Genomic DNA, 24,451 nt, shown 5'->3' with positions numbered 1-24,451 from the left:
GTATCTACATTGAGCACATCCAATGTGGTCAAATGGAACACTTATGGATATCACATCCCAAACCAAGAAAAAACCATTAAAAGAATATAAACTTTGTTAGAATTATGGATAAAGCAATTAAATTCACCTTTTTCTAATAGCTTAAACTTTTGGGACAATTGATAAATTAACATGGTATTAGAGTAGAATTATAATTAAGCAATAATATCATCACTTTCTAATTGCTTAAGTTTTTGAGAGAATCGGTAATTTAACAAACTTTAATTAGTAAAAAATAGATTAATAATGTGGAAATTTAAATATAGGATGGAGTTGAGCGACCAGAATTGCCTGCACATAAATGGCACTACACAAGCAAATAAATATCCAAAGCATCAACTTTGTTTTCAACATTAATATATCAAAATAACACATTGGAGGTCAAATAAAAAGGGACTACAGGTTAACACCATTCAGACTTACAAAGTCCACAAATGCACTTTCTTATCAATTTCGTGAATCATTGTTAACTAAAACAGATGAAAAATATTGAATTTTGATACTTTCATAATTTTTTTAATAGTTCATATCAAAAAGCACCAACTCCAACTAAAACACCAAAATAAGTCAAACAGATTACAACACACTAAATCAAAAAGTTACCAAAGCATTCAAATATTGAACTCTCTTAAATTCCCACAACTCCAAATATCTACCAAGTTTTGATTTGGTGTGTGTGTGTGTGTGCGGTTGAAATTACTGTTTTTTTATCTTTTTATATGGCCGAGCGGTGGCAGGGTCAGAATGTGACATGTTAAAATGCAATACCATAAACACGAGATGGACATGCCACATCAAAGGATAAAGCACAAGACATAGTTGCACTACAGCGGGCATAAAAATAAATGTGGTTTAGAATAAACTCAAACCAAGAAAATAATCATTGTTTTCTCAAACAGAAGATCATACAAATTGGCAAGCTTAAAAATAGAAGCATCATGTACATGACTTGAAGAATTAACCTGTAAAGAATTTGTTTCCTAGAAATATAGTATAAAATACATGCATAAAACTTTTTTTTTTCCTTTTTTTTTGGGGGGTAAAATGCATACTTAAAACAAAATATTCAAGTTTCCTGTCAAGTATATATCAATACCTTTGACTTTTCAAAATATCCATGCCTTATGGAACAGAAACAATTATATTCATCACCTTCAGCATAGATGCGTACTTAAGCTTTCTGGATAGATTATGAAGTACTGCATTGACCAATTCCCCGAAAAAAAGAAAAAACAAATAAACAAAAAGGCTGCAGATAATAAGAAATTAACCATGACTAACTGATAATGCAAACTGCAAAAAAAGGATGGATTTTATACCTCTGACAAGGATCAATAGCAATAACTGCACACATCATAAATACAGCCTGGATGAGCCATTGAGAATCCTAAAATAAACATGATGACTTTGAAACATATGCAGGAATTTGAAATTCCAAAGCATTGAATTGAGAAGTAATCTAATCTTCTACCAGCAATTTGAATACCCTTCTATAGCTATGATGAAAATTATTATCTAATTCTTGTTCTCAAAAGGGAACAAATCAATCAACTCTCGATGTTGTCTTCTTTGCCTCAACATCAAGATGACAGATGCCAATAAACAAAGATTTTGTGTATAAAGGCATTGAAGATTTAGGTTGTCAGATGCTTTTTGGAGATTGACCACTTTACCAATGGCATTTTGTTTAACAATAATTCCACAAACTGAGAACCCTAAAAAGATTAGGATAAAAATCCTTGCACAATCTACAAACCAATATCTGCATTGCTGAGTTATTTCTAACAGCCAACCAGATCTGCTTTTCTTCCTTTTTCTCACCTGTTTTGACCGTTGAACTCCAAAATATACCCAGCTTGTTACTCCTCGATCGAATCTTAATCAACCTATCAAATCCCTAACCCCCAACATCCCCAATTCCCTCACATAGATGCTGCAAAAGTGAATATGAATGAGAATAAAAATTTAAAAACAGTTACTAATACATAATACCACAACATTCAAAAACAAATCACACATAAGATCCCTACCAAGTACCAACATAATTTATCAATGATTCAAGTGTGCAGGCTTCGAAAGAGAAAAATATACATCAAATAGAAGAAAGGAAATATAAAGCATCTTATTAAACATCTTCAACTAATAGCAAAATAAAAAAGCAAATGTCCATATGCAAATTTAAAATGTAAGTCTATCACAATACTTTTTAAAAGAAGAACATGTCAATCTCTGGCTCTTTGAAGTATAGAAAATATTTAAGGTTTTATAAAGCAGAGGATTCAGTTAAATAATTTTGGCATAACCATACAATTTTCCTGGGGGTCTATACATATTTCTTACCCTAGGAAATGAAAATTCCAGCCTCTTTTGTTTTCTAGGAGTTATAATGGACAAAATACTTTTATCATGGTCACATTAAGACAGTAGTTGTGGTGGTCAAGGTGAGCATAGGCCAGCAATGCAAGTACAGCTACTAGTCATCTTCTCAAATGTACTAACAGTTCAATCCCTTTTAAGTTTCAGGGTTGAGAAAACACAATCAACTAAATGATGATGCGTTCCTTCATCACCCAAAACCAGACCAAGGAAATATGAGCTGACTGAGACATTTTTAGTCATGGATATCCAACACAGGGAGACTACGAAGCACGATGGAGAAAGTAATCTTACCACCTAAAAGTCATGTTTACCAAAAAAAAATGCAAATTTCTTAGACGCAAGATATTTAGACCATTGAACTTCAAAATTCTAACCCATAAGGATTATTTCTGCTTTGTAAACTAAAATATTTGAAGCTCCAGCCTTTAAGATCACATTCCTGAGTACCACGACAGATTTCAGCATCAACATTGACATCTACGCTTCAATAGATTAGAAATAATGTAAACCAAATGAGAACTAGAAAACTAAAGAGTATGTCATACTCATAATACTATAAGCAAACAGACCTTCCAGTTAGCACGTCCCAAAACTGCTCTCAGGAGACTCTTTCATGAGATTTAAAATGTCACAAATGTCACCCTACCCAAAAATGAAGAAAGTGAATATGTACAAGTACACATGTTGGTACACATCCCATAACTAAAACTCATTACATAGAAAAACACACCATGTAAGCGTTAAAGTAAATTGCATTCTCGATTTCTTGAAGAAAGATCTAATGTGTGGCCAATCCAAGAATACATCCTGACTCATACAAAAGTCAAAACCCAAACTCACATGAAATTTAAATGTTCCCAACTCAACCCCAGCTTCATTAAGTTGACAAGTACCTTGTGTTTTGCTATTCTCAAGAAGTGAATAGGGTAAATATTAAATTACCCTAACACAAGCTATTTTGTTAATATGATGTTTCTAATTGTTATAACTAATTTTGCCTAGCATATATACTACTCATAACACTTGTAATGGTTTCTTGGGAGCTATGGCCAAAGAAGTATCAATGTTGGTAATGAAAGCAATCAAAGAGATGGTGTTTGGAAAGACCAAAAAGCTATAACTGACAAAATATGTCACAATGTTAACGAAGGTCCAATACAATACTTCTATAATGTAACTACCAAAATTAAAAGGTTGATTAGCTAACTGTTGAGATGGCAGTGCCATTGTATAAGCTGTAAATGCATTCTGGATGGAAATTTCAACCCTCCACCTTTAAAATGAGCGCATCGTGCTAACAAATTCTATCTTACACAAGAATAAAACATACTATGGTGGCTGCCTTTTAATGGAAAATCAGCAATTTACAAGTGCTTACACGCACAGTTGAACCAAACAAAACAAGTGTTTATTGCATATATCACGTAAATTAAACAGTCAACTAAAATTGACAAAACATACTAACATCCTGAGTAATGCAAATGTTTTCTCCTTAGTTCCTCTATTTAAAAGACCATAAAGAAGCAGGCATGGAGAATTAAATGGAATTTGTTTCCACTGACATGTAATCAAAGTATAATGCACTTACACTAATAGCATTCTTTTAAATAACCTAAGATCCCACACATCTTGAGGCATGACATGTGTTTATTAAATCCTAAAAGAAGAATTGACAAAAAAACACTTTCATAATAAAAGCATGTACATGTTTGTAAATGGACTATTATAGAAGGCATCGCCTAATTGCTTAGAAAAAAGGATAACGCAAATAAAGTATGAGAACACAGTCTAAGAGGGCACATGTTCTGGCACTCACATATGAAATTATGTTTCCAAGGAGCACCAAAGCAGCATCTACCTGCATGGAAATTAAAATGAACATTAAAGTGGCAGCTCAAACAAAAAATTAGAAAAACTTGCAGGCTATGTTAGTAGATTTCCCAGCAATTAGATCTTCTAGGCTGTGTTTATTTCATACTATCAACAAACCATAGAAAGGTTGTCTATCATCATAACTATAATTCAGTAAGGCACTTATAAAATAAAATAAAAAACTATAATTCAGTAAGGCATAACTGATTTATAAAAATAAAAGTATACAAAAAGCCATATCAACTGCGGGAGAGAGAGAGAGAGAACGAACGATCAAAAGCCACCGAATAGTTATAACAACTTGTTATACAAAAAAAAAAAAAAAAAAAAATCAAAATAACACATGAGAATAGTACAAAAGCGTTCAAATTCAACCCCAAAACAAAACCCAGATAGGAAAACCCAAATCAACTGCGAGAGAGAGAGAGAACGAAGATCTTCCCAATGAGAGAGATAGAACCTGCCGAGTAGAAAGAGAGAATCGGTGTTATGGCCGGGACAGGAGAGAAGGGAGAGCGGAGAGAATGTGGAGAGAGAGACCTCTGGGATTTTAGGAGAGAGAGAGAGCCGTTGTGGGTTTTTACAAATACGTGGAGAGAGAGGGTGAGAGAGCCGTTGGGATGTGCGCATTTAAATACATAAATTTCGGATTTTTTACAAAACTGCCACTGAATTTCCTTTTTTTTTTTTTTTTATTCCACGTCCAAGCTTTACAAAATTCTTCCCATTTATTTATTTATTTTTATTCAAGATAAATTTTTTTAACTAACCTAATCTGAGTGTATAAATGTGTGAAACTCCCTCCTAAATACTTGAACCCTGACCCTTACCCCTCACACCTCATAAATACTTATATTTGTGAAGTGACCACCGCACCAAGGGTATACGTTTTTTTTTTTTTTCTTTCTAAAATGTAATAACTTATGTTTATCATAATTCGATATTGTTACATTTTCAATTACAAAATTACCTAGAGGGTGTGATGAGATTTATATACAAAATTATTTCACCAAAAAAATGTCGAATTATAAAGAATGAAAATTATTACATTTTAGGGGAAAAATTGGAAGAAAATAGATGAACAAAACTTATATACAATACCTTAAGTATTGTTCCTTAGTTTCCTCTCTTAAAATTCCGTCATGTGGTTACTTTACTTAAAAAGAATACTTCCATTCATGAAAAAAAGCCACATGGCATAATCTTAAGAGATAAATCTAAGGAACAACACCTAAGTACAGTATCTAAGTCTTACTCAAATTAGACTTAACTCACTTGTGGTTAGGCCAATTTTGTCACTTAACCCACCTATGGAGCCCTCTATTATGCAACCTTAATCCACCTTACCCCATTCCATTTGTAAATCTCATTTACTATATAAGCCAACTTTTAGAATACTTTCTTAAGACACATTTTGAGGAAATTTTTTTTTGAAGAACTTGAGACAACAAATTTGGCCAATACACTATTGAAATCGCATTATGTGATCAAAATAATGTGAGATCTTGTTTTTGGTACTAATTTCGAGCAAAGAGATACAAGTTTTCACCACCATTGTCCTCTCACACTATTAAGTCTATGTTCTAGGGTTTAAAACATTTTTGGAAAAAAATTATACTGATTTTTAGCACAATTGTATGTTGGTGAGTAGGAATTAAAGATTCACCTTGCACCATGTCTTCGTCATGTGACTTTTACTCAAGTTCTAGTGAGCATTTTTGTTCAAGAGAGTGATGTGCACTAAGGACCTCTTTGATACTATCTGACTTTGTGAGAAGGTTTTTTGGCTGTTGCTTTTACAATTGCTAGTCACAGACTTACACGATGCGGGGGAATAAATAATTATTTTGTAATTTCAATATAATGTATTATTTGTTCTCTAAAATTTGTTGAACATAAGTTGTTCACCCTAAAAATTAAACAATTATTATTTGGTCAAATTTGGTCTACTTTTGTCACATTTTGTCCAATTAGGTAAACTTCAGTCCACTTTGGTCCTATTTGGTCCACTTGGTCAATTTCGGTTCCCTTTGGTCCATTTTAGACTAATTGAGCCTTAAATTGATTGTTTTTGTAAGTTGCCTTTTCAAGTTTAGCTAAAGAATTCTTTTTTTTCCCCCCTTATTTTTTGGGTTGAAAAGTATGAAATTTTATTATATTTGGGTTAAACTCTTTAGTTTTGAGTTAAAAAAAAATTTAGATATTGTAAATTAGAAATATGAGCCCTAAAAATGGAGTAAAAATGATAAATATTCAAAAGTTCTATTCCACTTCAGTCCTATTCGATCTATTTTGTCCTCTTCGGTCAATTTTGGTTCTATTTGGTCTATATTGGGTCCAATCGGTCCAAATTGATTCTATTCTATTCACTTCAGTCCTATTTGGTCCATGTTACTCATATTCAGACCACTTTGGTTTTATTCGGTCCACATTGGTCCTATTCATTCCATTATGTACACTTCGGTCTACTATGATCCTATTCGGTCCAATTTGGTATTATCCCATCCTATTTGTTCCTATTCGGTCCATATGTCCATTTTGATCCTAATATGTTAATTCGTTCGGTCCACCTTGTTCCCATTTTGTCATAATCTGTCCACTTAATTTCATTTGGCCATTTTTAAGCACTTACATTTAACGAAAAGATATGTTTGGGTTGAGAGTAGCTGTTCTAAATCCAAATTTATTGTAAAAAACATAGATTTCAAACTTATAATATCTAAAATTTTAACCATAATATTTATTATTGCTTTTATACCCTAAATTCTAAGACTTTAGGGTGTAAAATCGAAAACATCCAAAACTTTAAAAAGTAAAATCCAAACACTCCTAAAATTTAGGAAGCAAAATCCAAATTCTAAAATGTTAGGGTATAAAATTCAAATACCCTCAAACTTTAGAGGTGTAATTTGTAGTTTACCCAAAAAATAATAGATATATTTTCAACAAAAAAGATTATATATATACACAAACGTTGACAAAATTTAGCTACAAAATTTGTATAATCTAAGGTTACAATTTTGCTTAATATCTTTTTATTGAATTTGAATATTGACAAATCCACTATTGAATTACATTTTATTTTTATATTCTCCATACTTGCAAAATTTCTAGAAAATTAAAGATTAATAACTATGTTATCAATAAAAATTTTAAATTGTAAGTTTTTGTAATTTAAAATTATGTATAAATATAAGCTTATAAATTATATAGTAGATAATATCCGATTAATACAAAATTTAATACGCATATTAAGAGTATAAAAAATATACAATTCAACATAGAACTTTCAAAATATATAATAATATTTATTTTATTAAGTAAAGTTATAGTTTTTTACTACCGTATACATTATGATATATATATATATATATATGTTAAAATTTATTTATTTTATATATATATATTTCATTGTTATTTTTTTTTTTAAAACCTCTATAAAAGTTATATATATATATTTTTTGTCATGACATGTTTTATCCAAGCCAAATCCTTCTTTACCCATTTACTAAAAAAAAAAAAAAAAAAAAAAAATCTAAAATCACTCTCTACTTCTCCCGTTGGTTTCTTGGCAACCAAACAAATCCTGAAACTCACCATTAAACAAGATTATCGAGAAAACCACCACAGGTATTGTTTTGGATTCTGCAACGGTGCATTGCGGCTTGACTCACCTTGTTGGGCGAGACTGGGAACGTTAGGATTTGACTTGACGGTAGCTTTTTGTAGTCTCACTTTCAGTCTCAGAGTTACAGAGCTTCCTCTTTTTGGGTCTATTTTTACATTTAACATGCATTGATTTTTTTGTTACCGCTACATTTAAAACTAACACGAAAAACTTTGGTGACTGACAGAGATGGCTGTGATCACCATCAACAACTTGAATGCTAGTTATTATGGCGACCTGGTCAGGAGATACAACTATTGTCAAGGTCTCATTTTTCAAACTTCAAATTGTATTCTCTGGTTAATAATCAATTGCAGCTTATATTGTCTAATTGCATTGTTCTGGTTTTTCAACACTTTAGTCGTCTTATTCTAGTAACTGCTACTGATATATACCTCTCTCTCTCTATTGGGTCAACCTTAATATGCACAATTTTTGTGGTTGCTTTGTTTTGTCTCAATCTTGAGTGATTCTCTTATTTTATTCCCTAATAGTTGGAGATTTTCGCTCTACTTTACTCACTGTGAGTTCTTTGATTATTCATTTATTTACCTTAGTTATTTTAGAATTTAATAGCATGAGTTTTGATAATTCTTTCATATTATCAAGTGGAGTACTTGGATATTACCACAATTTATAGTCTTGGGTACTAATAAGAGGATTTTTAGAGTTCTGGGCTTCCATGCGTTAGTGGGATGTATCGGTCAAAAGCTTGGACTTATGGATTATTTATTGTTGCATGGTTGTGTCATTCTTTGCATCTCATTTTTCAAACTTCAAATTGTATTCTCTGGTTAATAATCAATTCCAGCTTATATTGTCTACTTGCATTGTTCTGGTTTTTCAACATTTTAGTCTTCTTATTCTAGTAACTGCTACTGATAGATACCTCTCTCTCTCTATTGGGTCAAACCTAATATGCACAATTTTTGTCAATTTGGTTGCTTTGTTTTGTCTCAATCTTGAGTGATTCTCTTATATTATTCCCTAATAGTTGGAGATTTTTGCTCTACTTCACTCACTGTTGAGTTCTTTGATTATTCATTTATTTACCTTAGTTATTTTAGAATTTAATAGCATGAGTTTTGATAGTTCTTTCATATTATCAGGTGGAGTACTTGGATATTACCACAATTTATAGTCTTGGGTACTAATAAGAGGATTTTTGGAGTTCTAGGCTTCCATGTGTTAGTGGGATGTATCAGTCAAAAGCTTGGACGTTTGGATTATTTATTGTTGCATGGTTGTGTCATTCTTTGCTTCTCATCGGAGCTCAGAATCCGATTACCAACCCCGAAGAAGGTGAATTTGCTTTATTTTGTTGCTCTTTTGGATTTCATGATTCACAAGCTTCTTTTGTGCTTAAGTTCTTCAGGAGATGCTTGTTTAGATGTCAAATATTCATGAACTCTCTAATAAGTTATTTTATTGTAATTTCACATGTCAAATATTCACTTACTGAAGTCGGGAGTGGTTATTGTTGCATACAGTTGAGCTGTAGAGGTCATTTGATTCATTGATTGTCTATGCCTCAAAACTTGAGGCTGCTAACAACATTGATGCATATTTTTAAGATAACATTGGGCTCCTTTAATGCAGATACCCTGATACTAGAATTATTGAAACACAAGTACCATCAAAGATGTTGATGAAACAGTGATTAACATTTGTATTAATTTGCAGTGAGGGCTTTGAGGGCCATCAAGAGCAGTTTGATAGATCCTAATGGGAATCTGAGTAATTGGGATCAAGGAGATCCATGTACATCAATTTGGACAGCGGTTTTTTGCTACAATACAACATTAGACGATGGATATCTACATGTTCAACAATTGTATGATTTTTATTTCTATCAGAGAGCATTATTGACATGAATAATGTTGCATATTTTCTTTCACTTAGAACACTTTTTTCTTACTTTTTTTTTTTTTTAATTTTCTCCCCCTCACATGATGAGATGTATATTATTCCACTTTTATATTTACTCATTTATTTTCTCCCCCTCATTTATGTGCATTATTCCACTTTTATTCCACTTTTAAAATTTATCTTCGTGATCTTTTGATTTATTGATATATTACAATTTATTGCCTACAAACACATTATTATGCAAGGATGCACGGACGCGGCTCCCAGGCCGGCGCACCCGCGTCCGACGCTGCGGGACGCGGCGACGCGGGAGGGACGCCGCAGACCGCGCGTCCGTCCCGCGTCGTGCCGCGTCGCGCCACGTGGCGGATCCGACTCGGGCCGACGCGGGCAAAATCGGCGCCGACGCGGCCCAAATTGGGCCGAATCGGTCCGTATCGGCCGAAACAGGCCGTGAAAATCGCCGGAGAGGCCGAAATTCTGGCCTCAGATGCGTTTCTTGCCTTATTCTTTCTTTGTTTTGTGAATCAAGTATATTAATCTGTTTTTTTAAGAATATTTTAATAGTAAAAATATATAGAAAATATAAATAAAAATATTTTTAATAATTTTTTAATCGCCGAGTCCCGCCGCACCCGCACCCTACTTTTTCAAAAATTGCCGAGTCCCGCACCCGCACCTGCACCTGAGTCCCAAAACGCACCCGTGCTTCATAGTTATTATGTAATGCCTATCATTATATTTGATTTAGATGCTAGTCACAAATTCACATATAAGACTATTAAGCTTTGAGAAAACTTGGCAATTAATTGTAGGCTTTTCTTGTGAAGACGTAGCAATGGCACTTTAATAATATTGTTTTAGGCTGCTTCTCTACAGGGTACTACTGCATATGAATTTGTCTGGAACTTTATCACCAGAGCTTGGCCGCTTATCAAATTTGAAAATATTGTAAGGCAATGGATATCTGAAGGCTGATTTTTTGTGATACAAATATCTTTATCTGAATCACAGTTTTCGGAGACCTCTTTCACTCAATATTCTAGAATCCCATGGTAGTATTGGTTACTTATCTTACTGATATATTTTTCTCTATCTACTCTGTTGAAGGGATTTTATGTGGAACAACATCAGTGGGAGTATACCAAAGGAGATAGGCAGTATTACCTCTTTGGAACTCTTGTAAGTTGAGCGACTTCATTAATTATATACTTGTACTGTTAAGAAATGCTGATTTGCTTCTAGTTCATGCCTTTAAAGTCATTGAGTTTTAAATAGTATAGGACATAATCCTTATGTCTAATTTACTTTATATGTCAGCATTTTTCTGAATACTTGGTATTTTAATTTTGCTGTACATTTGCTTTGTCTCTAATTCTATATGTGGTATTCTGTTTTTCTAGGCTTTTGAATGGAAACCAATTAACAGGTCCCTTACCAGAAGAGCTTGGTTATCTTCCAAACTTGGACAGAATACAAATTGACCAAAACCAAATATTGGGGCCACTACCTAAATCATTTGCAAACTTGAATAAAACGAAGCACTTGTGAGTGTGTTCCTGATGTTGTACTGTCTAAAATCATTTCTACAATGACTAACCCTTTTACTTATCTTTTTTAATGAGTAGTCACATGAACAACAATTCGATCAGTGGGCAAATCCCGCCTGAGTTATCCAGATTACCAAGTCTTGTTCACTTGTAAGTATTTGGTCATATTCTTAAATTTCATATGAGTTATCTGTTAGGCGAGTGACCATCTTCAACTTGCAGGCTTCTCGATAATAACAACTTATCAGGATATCTTCCAGAAGAGTTCTTCAAACTGCCAAATTTACAGATACTGTATGGTTTTTGTTTTCCTAGAACATACATATATTTGTTTATACATAAATATATTTACATTTAAAATTTTTGTTTTTATTTTTATTTTTTTGTTTTTTGCTTTTCATCTTTAACAAGGCTATAATTTTCTAAACTTTCCTTTTTCTACAATGTAAGATTACTCAAGTAATATTTTTTCAAGTTTCTTAGTACTTTCATTTTCTTTGTTTTGCAGTCAATTGGATAACAATAACTTCAATGGGACTACAATTCCTGCTAATTATAGCAAAATGTCTAAACTGCTGAAGTTGTAAGATCATATCATTATTGTATATTTGTAACTAGGTACCAAAAGTAAAGGTGGAGCATGGTGCTAGCCTTGAAGAGTAAGGCTGAATTTTTGGTTTTTTTTTGGGGGACTTAATGATTAAATAAGCTATATTCCCCTCCTAAAATGAAAACCTGAAATAAAGAGGAAAATACTAGCAAAATAAGAAGTAATATAAGATAGAGCTGTTTACATTCTGTTGGGATAATACATAAATTATTCCAAAATTGATTGAAAATGAATGCTTTTTATTGGTAAGTGACATTGACATGCACTTGGTCGGTCTTGAATCCATGACCTCACCTTCCATCCCATTATTATGGGAGAATGACGTGTCAGTTGAGCTATAGCCCATTGGCAATTGGAAAGGAATACAAATGGGAAGTTACTCAACTTAGAAGTGTTGTTGGTTTTAATCCAACTTAGGTGCCATGAGGTATTTCATTGCATTTTTTTGAAATTTCAAGGCAACTGGTACACTAAACAAGTTAGGATTTCCTTGATTAGTCCCTTACCATTTGATGTTCCATATCATTTTTATGTGGTTTGCTCAAGTTGTAAAGTGTCTAGATTATCTTAATCGGATATAACAAACATTTCATGTTCTTAGATGCTTTGTACACTTGCAAGATGGCAATCAAGGAGTATGCACATTCACATGTCATGTGATATTTCATGGCAAGATTGATAATATTTGTGTTTTGGTTGGATTTTCCAGGAGCCTTAGGAACTGTAGTTTGCAAGGACCAATTCCTGATTTTAGCCAAATACCAAACCTCCTTTATCTGTAAGTTACTTTATTATTTTTCCCCCTTTTTAGAATCATTTTACCATGATCAAGTATGGCTTTTAAATCAGAAATAAATAAATGCACCAGGATGAATACAATTTTCTCTTTTCTTTATCATAACAAATCCACTAGCTACTTATACTTTCTTTATGTTTTACTATATATAAATTTCAGAGACCTTAGTTCAAATCAGCTAAATGGAACCATACCTCCAGATAGGTTTTCTGAAAATATCACGACTATGTAAGATTCTCCATCTTCTGAATGAGATGTCATTATTTTTTCTTTTTTCTTTTCTTTTATTGTTATTTATTTATTTTTTTGCATTTGAATTTAATATCCAGATATTGCAAAATATTTACAGACATGTCTGTCAATTTTTTAAGATAATTTATACCCACAATTCCCTTGACTTATGATATCAATTATTTGAGTTATATGCTCAGTTTGTTATCCCACAACCATCTTACTGGAGCAATTCCCTCCAACTTTTCAGTTTCGGGTCTTCATGATCTTCAAAGACTGTGAGTAGTGTCCCTTTGTTTTCCCTCCTTTTGTGTTTACTTCTATAATTCAATATTATTGTAAATTATTCCATATAAATCTGAATTTGAGATTGCGTTTATCTCAACCATAAAATTTTAAATTTACTAGTTAATATCAGTAAAAAAATTAAACTGTTAATAAAATAATTGGATTTTTATTTGGTAAACTATTCCCCATGGCAGGTCCATTGCAAACAATTTATTGAGTGGCTCTGTTCCATCCTTCATTTGGGAAAATAGGGCTTTGAGTGGAATGGAGAAACTTACAGTGTAAGACCTGAATGACAATGTTGCTATCCCTTGGTTAAAACTGTCATCATCTATTGGAATGGGTGTGTGTGAGTCCATTCATGCTTTCAAGCATCTTTTTCTTGTGATGGTGAAAATTTGAGATTTTGCCTTGTTCTGATTACAGAATGGCCTTTTGTAAAATTTAAAGGTGTAACCTCCCAGGTTGACTTTAATAAATTTACTCTCATACTAGATTTTCTAAGCTATTGCTTTTGGCTCTTTGTTTCAGGGATTTGCAGAATAATAAGCTTTCAAATATTTCATTTACGGGCACTGCTTATCTACCTCCAAATGTCACTGTCTGGTTTGCTTCTATACCTCCTTCCCAATTTTCGCTTCCTAATTAGTTTCAAGTAGAACGTGATTGCATCTTCAAAATGTGAATACTTGTTTAAATATTTTGGATGTGATCTTTTTAATTTTAGTTTTGCAAGGATTAACAGACATAGCACATTGATGTGATCAAGTCTCATTTTTAACTTTCAGGCTTAAAGGGAATCCCTTATGCTCAAACTCCAAGCTAGCCCAGTTTTGTGTATCTCAACCCAAGGATAAAAATAACAGTCAGAGTTCAACAAATATCACTTCTGTTTGTCTGGCTCAAGCATGCCTACCCCCTTATGAATATTCACCTACATATCCAGTAGATTGTTTCTGTGCTTCTCCTTTGTTTGTTGAATATCGGTTGAAAAGCCCTGGATTCTCAGATTTTCGTCGGTACAGACATACGTTTGAGAAATTCCTGACTTCTACTCTTAACTTGTTTCATTATCAGCTGTACATTGATTCATTTGAATGGGAAGAAGGACCTCGACTGGGAATGCAATTGAAGTTTTTTCCTGTATATGATGCTGAAAACAGCACACATGTCTTTAATAGGAGTGAGATTCAGAGAATCTTTGATATGCTCACATCATGGAAAATTAAAAATTTTGACATTTTTGGACCTTATGAAATTATCAGCTTCTCTCTACTGGGCTTCCATAAAGATGGTTTGTCTCAAAACCCTTATCTGATATATTTTTGCAACAGAGCTTTCTTGAAGTTGGAACTAATGCTTATTTTGCCATTGAATGATGTAGAAATTTCTTCTATAATTTATTTGACCTATACCGTGAAGTCCTCTATACTTCAAAGACAATATTAGGCTCATGGCATTATTCTCTGTTATTATTTTTTGTTTATATTCTGAGTTACATGTTATGTCTGTGGGTGGCGCATTTAAGTGGAGTCACCTTTTCTTTTTCTGCCAACAACATTGAGAAAGACTTGATCTACACAGTTTAGTGATTTGATTTCGCCATGGTGATGCTATGTTCTGTATAAACAGACAATTGCACCGCTGTGATTCAGCACACAAGTGAATAACTGCTATGCTAAGTTCAAGTTGTTTTTTTTTTATTATAAATTTTTGGGCAATTAAGCTGTGTTCTACATTGATCAAGATGGCAACTTCAACACCCTCTCACTTATGACTTGACCCCAAGGATAGATGAATTATGACTCAATCACATCTTCCCTTCTTTCATGTATTCATATGTGAGTTGACTATTGTTGCAAAGTTTTGATTTAGTTTGTGCTCATAGTTCTTACCAATGTCACAGATGGTGCCAACTCTCCAAGTTCTGGTTTAAGCAAAGGTGCAGTGGCTGGCCTAGTACTGGGAACCATTGCAGGTGCAGTTACATTGTCTGCAGTTGTTATTCTTCTGATAATGAGAATGCATGTGGGGAATTACCATTCACTTCCAAGAAGACATCATTGTGAGTATCTTATGTATATGAAGTTAGGGTTTTTAGGTATATATGTCATGATTGTAATTGTTTGTGTTCTACATCCTGATTAGGCCTGTCAATTGGGCACAGATACTAGTCCAATTATAAAGGCCTTAGCCTGGCTTGGTCAATATCTTAGCTCTATCTCAGCTAATGCTGTTGGGCAAACTTCAGCCAAGTTTGGACTGGCCTTTGATTGGAAGCATCATTTTGAGATGAATAACAATCAATAAAAAATACCATAAGACTTGTTATTTTGACGAACAACCATTCAGCAACTATTTTATTAATGTTGTTGACTTGTAAGACGCAATTTGTATTCGTAAGTATAAATAAAACATTTGGATAATCAGCGCATGAGTTTATCAGGTATTTTAAAACAAATGGCACTGCATCTTTTTGTGCAGCATCTATCACTATGTTTTCATTTTAGCATTGGACCTATGTGTAAAATGCAGCATCTACGCGCTCCATAAAAATTGTTGGGTTGAAGGATTTCACTTATAGAGAAATGGCCGTAGCTACAAACAACTTTGAAAAGTCTACACAGGTTGGAGAAGGAGGGTATGGTAAGGTTTATAAAGGCATTCTAGCTGATGGTACAGTTGTGGCCATAAAACGTGCACAAGAGGGATCCTTACAGGGTGTAAAGGAGTTCTTGACAGAGATAGAATTTTTGTCAAGGTTACATCATCAAAACCTTGTGTCTTTGATTGGATATTGCGATGAAGAAGGTGAACAGGTACTTTTTCTCATCTATATATGGGTTAGGATCAAGTAATACCTGGTGCAACTTTAAATAATATTAGATCACCTAAGAACTTATTCTGGAAATCCCACAGTTGGATTACATGTTCTCTATGTTCTAAACACGCATGCTAAATTTCTTGTGAATTTGATGTTGTTTACTATTTGATCCATAAAATAATCTTTTATACATAATTTTATAATACAAAAAACTTTGAGATTTGAACATTCTATGTATGAGAATAATCTTGAAATTTCACAAGAATGAAAGGTATAAGAAGAAAATCTAATCCAACAGTAAACTTATCAAAATTTGCCATAAAAAAATTTTCACTAGTGTAACATTGCATAAAGTTACAGTGGATGTAAATTAAACCCAAACCTATATATATATAATCAATAAAAGATTGGATTATCCATCAGTCTCATTATTGGGTACACAAGGAGATGATTCCCATCAACTTAGGAATTTGATGCAATTAACCCAAATGAATATGAAAGCTTTAAGAGTAAAAAAATAAAATAAAAAGAAAAAGAAATATGAAAATCGTGTTATAAGTTCTTTGAATAGTTGCTAAAAGTCTTGTAGCTCTATTGGCATATTTTGGTGTTTCCAACGTAGATGCCGAGGGTTCAAAAAACTTCAAATTCCCCCTCTCCCATTATATCTGTCAAATTATCAAAAAAAGTAGATAGCTACTTTGAATAGTTGCAAACAATGGAAGAAATCAAATTCAATCTAGAGATATTACAAACGAGATTCAGTCAAATTTGTTGCTTAATAATGGAGAAGCATATACAGAGTTCTTCATGATTAAAGGATTATTTGGCTCTAAGAAATGGATTAAAAACTTAAATATGTCCTTTCTCTGTGAACTTGAGATAATATAGTTTTTCATTTACTTCTTCATGAGCAATATTTCTTCTCCTGCAAAATTGTGTGGCTTTATAGGGACTAGCCTTTTCTTGGTCTTTGTTGCTTAATATGTTTTGAAAAAATTGCTTGGGAAGAACTTCACGTAAGTATTGTTTTGCATGCAGATGTTGGTCTATGAGTTTATGTCAAATGGTACTTTAAGGGATCACCTTTCTGGTACACCTTATATTCATTCTTTAACCTTGCCTTTTATTGATCTCACTATAATATTTTCTAGGTGTTCCTCATTGTATGTGAATGCAAGTAAACTTGCAATTTATAACTTGCAACAATACACTCCCCCCCCCCCCCCCCCCCCAATTCCCCTTCTTTTTTGTCCTTTTTTATTTTTGGATCTAAATGTAAACATTTTAATTTTCAAATCCCATCCTAATGAGCTTATCAGAGGTCGTGTGCAATAATACAGCTAAGTGTAAAGAACCTCTGAGTTTTACAATGAGATTGAGAATTGCCCTAGGATTGGCCAAGGGCATCCTCTATCTACATACTGAAGCCAATCCTCCTATATTTCACCGAGATATCAAGGCTAGCAACATATTATTGGACTCCAAGTATATGGCAAAAGTTGCTGATTTTGGACTTTCACGACTTGCACCAGTTCCAGATATTGAAGGGACAGTGTCTGCTCATGTATCCACTGTTGTGAAGGGGACGCCAGTAAGACTCTTTTTTTCTTTTTCTTTTTTTAATAATAGGTGACACTAGTAAGACTCTTATAATTGATGTTTAACTAATAGAATTATAAACTTCGTATGTGTCTAGGTTGACGAGTGAGTTCTTCCCCCTTTGTATCACTGATTTTGTTATCAGTGATCTCTAGCTATGGCTCAAGTGCCACATGTTAATTGCCTATAATTTTTATATGTTTCAACATTTGATTGTCTAGCCTAGGCTCTTGACCCTTCCTGGAAAAACAATAAAAATGAATTGATAATATAGTGTTGTTCATTTCCATTTTTGTTATAAGGGTTAATTGCAAAAAAAAAACCTCCCTAAATTATGGGGTACTTGCACGCCTCAAGGTTTGAAAATTTGCAATCAACATTCTAATTGAAACAATTGTGCCAATAGGCACCCTGTCATCCAAATTAGGGTTAAGGTTAATGGTCACTCGTGATTTGCACATGACCCTCAAAGGGTAAAACGATGGATCTACTCTTTTTAGTTACTAAATAACTAAAATACCCTTACTAACTGCAGACTTTCACTAAAATGCCTGACTGATGTTAAGACAGAAGTAGAAAAATAAAGATAGAGTAGGACAAATCTTAAGATTCACCACTTAGAATATGCCTGTAAACCTTAGGCATCACCACCTAAGAGTGCTTGGAATCACAACCAAGCAAGAGAAACATTATCTAATAAGAAAATTCTTATTCAATTTGTACTACTTTCACGATTACAAAAGCCACTATTTTAATCGTTAGTGTGGGCACCAGATTTATTTATGATTTTTACTTATTTGAGACACCAGATTTCAAACTTTTATTTGAATTTTGAATTAGTTTGGGCTTTATTGTGATTGAGGATTTTGCGGGATTTAATTGTGGCATGATTAAGATTTTCCATATTGATGTAATCTTGGAAGCACTATTAAAATAGTGGCTCTTGTAATCATGATGACATTGCATTTGGAATAAGAATTTCTTGATGAAAATCCTCTCTTTTTTGGTGGTGATTCCAAGCACCCTTAGGTAGTGAAGCCTACGGTTTTTCCCTTTTTGTATCTTATTTTTTGCTTTCCCTACTATGTTCTGCATCAACTTGGTATCAAACGATTTCAAGAGCAACTATTTCCTTGATTTTCTTGATTCTTGTCATTTTTGTACTTGATTGTTGACCCCTATACACTCCTTGTGTACTAGGGTGTCCCTTTTTTATATCAATAAAACTTATTACTTATAAAAAAAAAAGAAAAAAAGAAAAAAAAGAGTAACTATTTTAATAGGGATTTACTTATCAATTTTTTTTTTGATAAGTAAATTTGATAAAATCATGCCACAATTAAATCTGATAAAATCATCAATCACAATGAATTCAAAATTCAAAATAAAATCAGGCATCTTAATGAATTAGTATTATTTTGATTAGTAAGTTATGCATGCATTAGTGGGTATTGAACCCACAACTCCATCTTCCATCCCATTATTATGGGAGGAGGAAGTGCAAATTGAACTATAACTTATTGAACTGGTATCTCAAAGAATATCTGAAATAATTATGGTACTCCTTGCATCATAGACTCACCCAATAATTAGTAAAAATAAGTCTCCCTCTCCATCTCAAACTATGTCAACCGATTCTCGTGCTTGACCTAATCCACAATATCCCAAACAAGTTGTTTCCATCTTGTGACACACTCTTGCTTGTCTCACAGCAACACCCACTGGAACAGTCCATATACCCCCATTCAATGTTGATTAGGGTTATGAATTTCAAGAGACACTTGCATGGGCCTCAATCCCTTACTGTTGTATAATCCATTTGACCTTCCCATTTCATTTGCGCCACAGCTGCCTCTCTCTCCAACCCCTCCACATTCTCCCCCTTTTCTTCCTCCACTAACCCTAGGATCAAAACCGCCTTCCCTTTTCCCCACCAACTCCAACCTCCAATTTGGTAACTTATGGCAAGGCTTCCTCCATGCCACTACTTCCTCCAACATTTCAAGTCCACAACTACCTCGTCATCAACCCCATTCACACCCCCCCCCCCCCCCCCACCCGGCAAAAAAAAGGGCATCTTTTGGGACCGTATAATCTTTTCTATACATCATCTTCTTGCCACTTTTCCTCCTTGATGACTCAGCCAATGCCTATTCACTTTGCTTTCCTAGTATTGCATCCATTCATTTGTTTCACTATGTCTAACACTTGTTCATCACCTCCACATACCTTGATTGGATGACCTAATTGAACTTTGAATTCACCTAGTCAAGCAAATGAGAGTCATTGAGTTTGAAATGTGCAAGTCACATAGACATTAAATTTGACCTTATTTGGATGGTGGGTTTGTAGATTGGCACAATTGTTTCAATTAGGGTGTTGATTGCAATGTTTTATTGGGATGCAAAGTGCATGTATTCCCATATATATATATATATATATATATATATATATATATCGATTAGTCAGTTACACTCATACCTAATAGGTTTTGAATCCACAACCTCAGCCTTCATCCCGTTAAGTGTTGGTTGAGCTATTGGTTATTGGCAATCCCCATAGTTTAGGGTGGTTTTTTGCAATTAACCATTTGTTTAAATTATAAATTCATACAACGATTTTAAATTTAAAAAAAATGTAACTCAAACTAGATGAAATAGACTTAATAGTATGCTATTGGAGATGCAAATGATGTCTATTTCTTTATTCTCATATTCTCTGAATTAAATTTGTAGGGTTACCTTGATCCAGAGTATATCTTGACTCGTAAACTAACAGACAAGAGTGATGTTTATAGCCTTGGTGTTGTATTTCTTGAATTGCTGACTGGGAAGCAGCCAATCTCTCATGGCAAAAACATTGTTAGAGAGGTAAAACCTTATAGACCTATTTGCCTTGGATTTTATAGGGCCTAATGGTATATCAGGTGCTCGTGCATGAAAGGGAAATTGTTCTTCTGTAATTTGTTTTATTTGGGTAGGGTAAAGTTTGACAACTTTTAGTTATGTCCTCATTTGCAAATTTTAGTTTTAAATTTGAGGATATCCTCAAATTTGCAAATGAGGATCTCTCTCGTCTTTACAAATTTAAATGAGAGATATCCTTATTTGCAAATTTTAGTTTTCACTTTAGTAAACCATTAAAATCCTTTTAAAATCTTCACTTTCAGCCTTTTGTGAAACACTCGTTTACTTTTATATCAGCTATGATCATTTTGGCATATAGTTCATATTATTTGATCCTTTAGATACTTGGCTTAAATTTATGTAATAAAATGGTATCTCGTAGTTTATAATCTTTTTTTTTAAAAATGGTTTCTATTTGTTTCAGGTCAATGTTGAGTATAAATCTGGTATGATCTTTTCGGCCATTGATGGGCGAATGGGATCTTATCCTCCTAAATGTGTGGTGAAATTTTTAAATTTGGCTCTCAAGTGTTGTGAAGAAGAGACAGATGCTAGACCTTCAATGGCAGAGGTGGATCGAGAACTTGAAAGTATATGGCATCTGATGCCTGATTCCTACATTAGATCAGCAGGTCCTATGGTGACTAATGCTGAAAAGGTTGCGACTCCACTATCATCATCCTCCATAGTGAAGGATTCTTATGTGTCGTCAGAGATATCTGCCATTGAACTTGTTAGTGGAGTCATTCCATCCATTACACCTAGATAAAAAACTTTTCGAAAATAATGTTGTATAAGAACTTGAGATGTTATGATCTCGAAACTTTGAATTGGGAAATGGTATTTACAATCATCTTGGTTGTTGATGTGTAAAGTCTCACTCTTTGATCTTTATTATATATTGTAAACTAATTAGTTTTTTTTTTTTGATGGGGAAAACATTGAAACTTCTTTTATTCAGAAAAGCCTAATAAGTCGGCTTGAAATACATTGTGTAGTTGTGGTGAAACATCCTCCATCCATACTAAAAAATCTGGTATGCTAACAACATATCTAGCCAGACTATGAGCTAAAACATTACATTCCCTCTTTGTGTGAGAGTAAAGTAATTCATCAAAACAGTGAGACAAACTTTTTGCATCCTCAATCAGCAAACCCATTGGTACCAGCCGCCTCTCTTCCTCCATTAAACATTTGATAACATTCAAAGAATCTCCCTCCAATACAGCCCTCTTCACTCCTATCTCCAAGGCAAAAGCAAGAGCCCACCCCGCGGCTGTGGCTTCAATATCATCACTACATAATTCTTGATGTACCAATTTAGAACATGACGCTATCACTAAGCCTCTATGGTTTCTAATGACAACGCCAATCCTAGATTTTTTCTCATGAGGGAACACCGCACCGTCAAAGTTGATCTTAAAGAACTCTTAAGGTGGTGGTTTCCAATGCTTTCTGGGGCGCTGATTTTGTTGCACTGGTATATCTGAAATCACTTGCCTGGTGTGGTAGTCAACTAGCCAAACTTTTGAGATGTGAGCTATCTGGTGTAGTGAGTCCGTGGGTTGATTGAGGCGCACTCAGTTCCGCTGGTTCCAGATTTGCCAGACCGTTACAGCAAAGAGCTCAAGATGATGGTTGTTTCGGATCAGCCAAGATAAGAGCTCTTTGAAATCCACGAACTGGACTGCACCTCGGACACTCCAAAACTGTAAATTAGACCACACCGAATTGAACTCCGGGCAAGACCACAAGGCATGCAAGGCATTCTCCGATGAGGCATGGCACCTGACACAGTGAGGGTTTGTTGATATAGTGCGTCGGAACAAAGCACTCTTTGTAGGCATAGCTTCACGGCAAGCATGCCACACCAGCGTTTTCACCTTCGGTGGAGTGCGCATGGACCACACAGCTTTTCACACTTGAGTATGATCATTTGTAGTCACCTGTGGCTCATCATTCAGATCCTCTTCCATCTTTAAGAACCTATATCCAGTCTTGCAACTATACTTCCCATCATTTGAGTGTGGCCAAAACAAAACATCCTCTTTTGCTTCACGGCTTAAGGGGATTGTCTTAATCAGCTCTGCCTCCTCAGTGTTGAATAGACCATCAATCATTTCTAAATTCCATTGCCTCCTCCTTGGGTCTATAAGGACATCCACTGTTGAGCTCTCAAGCTCTACCAATGGATAGGATGACACATAAGGGGGATGCTTCCTAGGCAGCCAATGATCTTGCCAAATTCTTATTTTTTTCCCATCACCCACTCTCCACCTAGCCCCCCTTTGGATAACGTCCCTCCCTATAAGTATACTCCTCCAAGCTTAAGAGCCCATTCTTGAATCCTTGGCCTCCATGATGGTTGCATTTGGGAAAAACCGAGCCTTGAACACTTAATAGAAAAGGGAGTTTTGATTATGCAAAAGGCGCCATGCTTGTTTTGCTAGTAGTGAATCATTGAACTTGGCTAAATCTCTAAAGTCCATGCCACCCACTCCTTTGGACTTTGTCAAATCATCCCATTTAACCCAATGGATTTTCCTTCGATCACCTCTGTGCCCCCACCAAAATCTTTTAATCAAGGCCTTAATCTCATTACATAAACCCAATGGAAGTTTGAAACATCCCATTGTATATGTGGGAATGGCTTGTATGACAGATTTAATTAATACCTCCCTTCCTGCTTGTGAAAGTAGCTTCCCTTCCCAACCTTGGAGCTTTCGCCACACCCTCTCCTTAATGTAGTTGAAACTTGCTTTTTTCCCTTTCCTCACAAATGATGGTAGACCTAGGTATTTCTTATATTGCATGATTTCTAGTACACCCCAACCTTCTTTAATTTGGTCCTTTACACTCCTTTCAGTTGCTTTGCTGAAGAAAAGAGCCGTCTTGCTCTTGTTTATTTTTTGCCCTGAAGCATCTTCATAATCCTTCAAAATATCCAACACTTTGCCACACTCCTCCAAAGTTGCCCTGCCAAAAAAGGGGACTATCATCTGCAAAAAGCAAATGTGTTAGTTTTGGGCCTTTTCGACATAGGGAGAAACCATTGATGTCCTCATTCCTTTCTGCTTTTTTGATCAACCCATTCAACCCTTCAGTACAAAGCAAAAATAAGAAAGGGGAAATGGGGTCGCCTTGCCTTATACCCCTTGTTGGATGAATCATACCACAAGGTTCTCCATTCACTAGCACTGCATAAGTAACAGTTTTTACACGCAACATAATCAGATTTATCCAACCATCTTTAAATCCCATCCTCCTCATAATTCCCTCCAAAAAAGGCCACTCCACTCTATCGTAAGCCTTACTCATATCAAGTTTTACTGCCATATAGCCATGGGATCCAGATTTAAATCTTTGCAAGCAATGTAGAGTTTCAAATGCCACCATTATATTATCAGAAATAAGTCTATCTTTTGTAAAGGCTTATTGGTGTTTAGTAATGATAGAGGGTAAAACATTTTTTAAACGGTTAGCTAAAACTTTAGAAAAAATTTTATACAACACGTTACACAAGCTAATAGGGCGAAATTGGTGGGCATACTTAGGAGAACTAGTTTTGGGGATCAATGTGATAAAGGTATGATTAAGGGATTGGGGTAATGTACCTGAGTTAAGCCACATGAGGATGGAGGAAATAACATCTTGACTAACCGTACCCCAAAAGTGTTGGTAGAATAATGGTGGCATTCCATTCGGACCAGGAGCTTTAAGGGGAGCCATTTGTTACAAAGCCACTTCCACTTCATGGGCTTCAAACTGTCTGCTTAGTAAGGCATTCATCTCATCAATAATCACAGTTGGCACACACT

The 24,451-nt window shown here is 34.4% G+C and overlaps 1 protein-coding gene and 1 long non-coding RNA gene across 17 annotated transcripts in view; one reads left to right on the top strand and one right to left on the bottom strand.

The window, feature by feature from the left end:
- The window catches only part of LOC126726794 (uncharacterized), a 113,494-nt gene that overhangs the window by 9,653 nt on the left and 79,390 nt on the right, over positions 1 to 24,451 (bottom strand). For both annotated transcript variants that reach the window (XR_007656070.1, XR_007656068.1), the window contains exons 3-4: positions 4,235 to 4,276; positions 1,136 to 1,972 (exon numbers count right to left, since the gene is read on the bottom strand). This is a non-coding gene — a long non-coding RNA (uncharacterized LOC126726794). The remainder of the gene's footprint in view (positions 1 to 1,135; positions 1,973 to 4,234; positions 4,277 to 24,451) is intronic.
- LOC126726647 (probable LRR receptor-like serine/threonine-protein kinase At1g06840) lies at positions 7,815 to 21,561 on the top strand. Of its 15 annotated transcripts, XM_050432023.1 has the most exons (23): positions 7,815 to 8,005; positions 8,145 to 8,222; positions 9,067 to 9,259; positions 9,641 to 9,791; positions 10,691 to 10,777; positions 10,937 to 11,008; positions 11,230 to 11,373; positions 11,455 to 11,526; positions 11,599 to 11,670; positions 11,885 to 11,959; positions 12,696 to 12,764; positions 12,942 to 13,010; positions 13,214 to 13,291; positions 13,496 to 13,582; positions 13,833 to 13,907; positions 14,090 to 14,246; positions 14,379 to 14,595; positions 15,208 to 15,366; positions 15,837 to 16,120; positions 17,167 to 17,218; positions 17,448 to 17,719; positions 20,463 to 20,597; positions 21,058 to 21,561. In XM_050432023.1, the coding sequence occupies exons 3-23, from the start codon at positions 9,154 to 9,156 to the stop codon at positions 21,400 to 21,402; spliced, it is 2,778 nt and encodes a 925-aa protein (XP_050287980.1). In that variant the 5' UTR covers positions 7,815 to 8,005; positions 8,145 to 8,222; positions 9,067 to 9,153; the 3' UTR covers positions 21,403 to 21,561. The 15 variants fall into 15 exon arrangements, with proteins under 15 accessions (XP_050287980.1, XP_050287942.1, XP_050287978.1 ...); XM_050431985.1 differs by having other exon boundaries at positions 10,706 to 10,777; positions 14,090 to 14,595; XM_050432021.1 differs by having other exon boundaries at positions 14,090 to 14,484.

Source organism: Quercus robur, chromosome 1, assembly GCF_932294415.1.
Source record: "Quercus robur chromosome 1, dhQueRobu3.1, whole genome shotgun sequence".
Lineage (NCBI taxonomy): Eukaryota > Viridiplantae > Streptophyta > Magnoliopsida > Fagales > Fagaceae > Quercus > Quercus robur.
The sequence above is the reverse complement of the archived record's forward strand: the minus strand, read 5'-3'. Positions and strand labels throughout refer to the sequence as shown.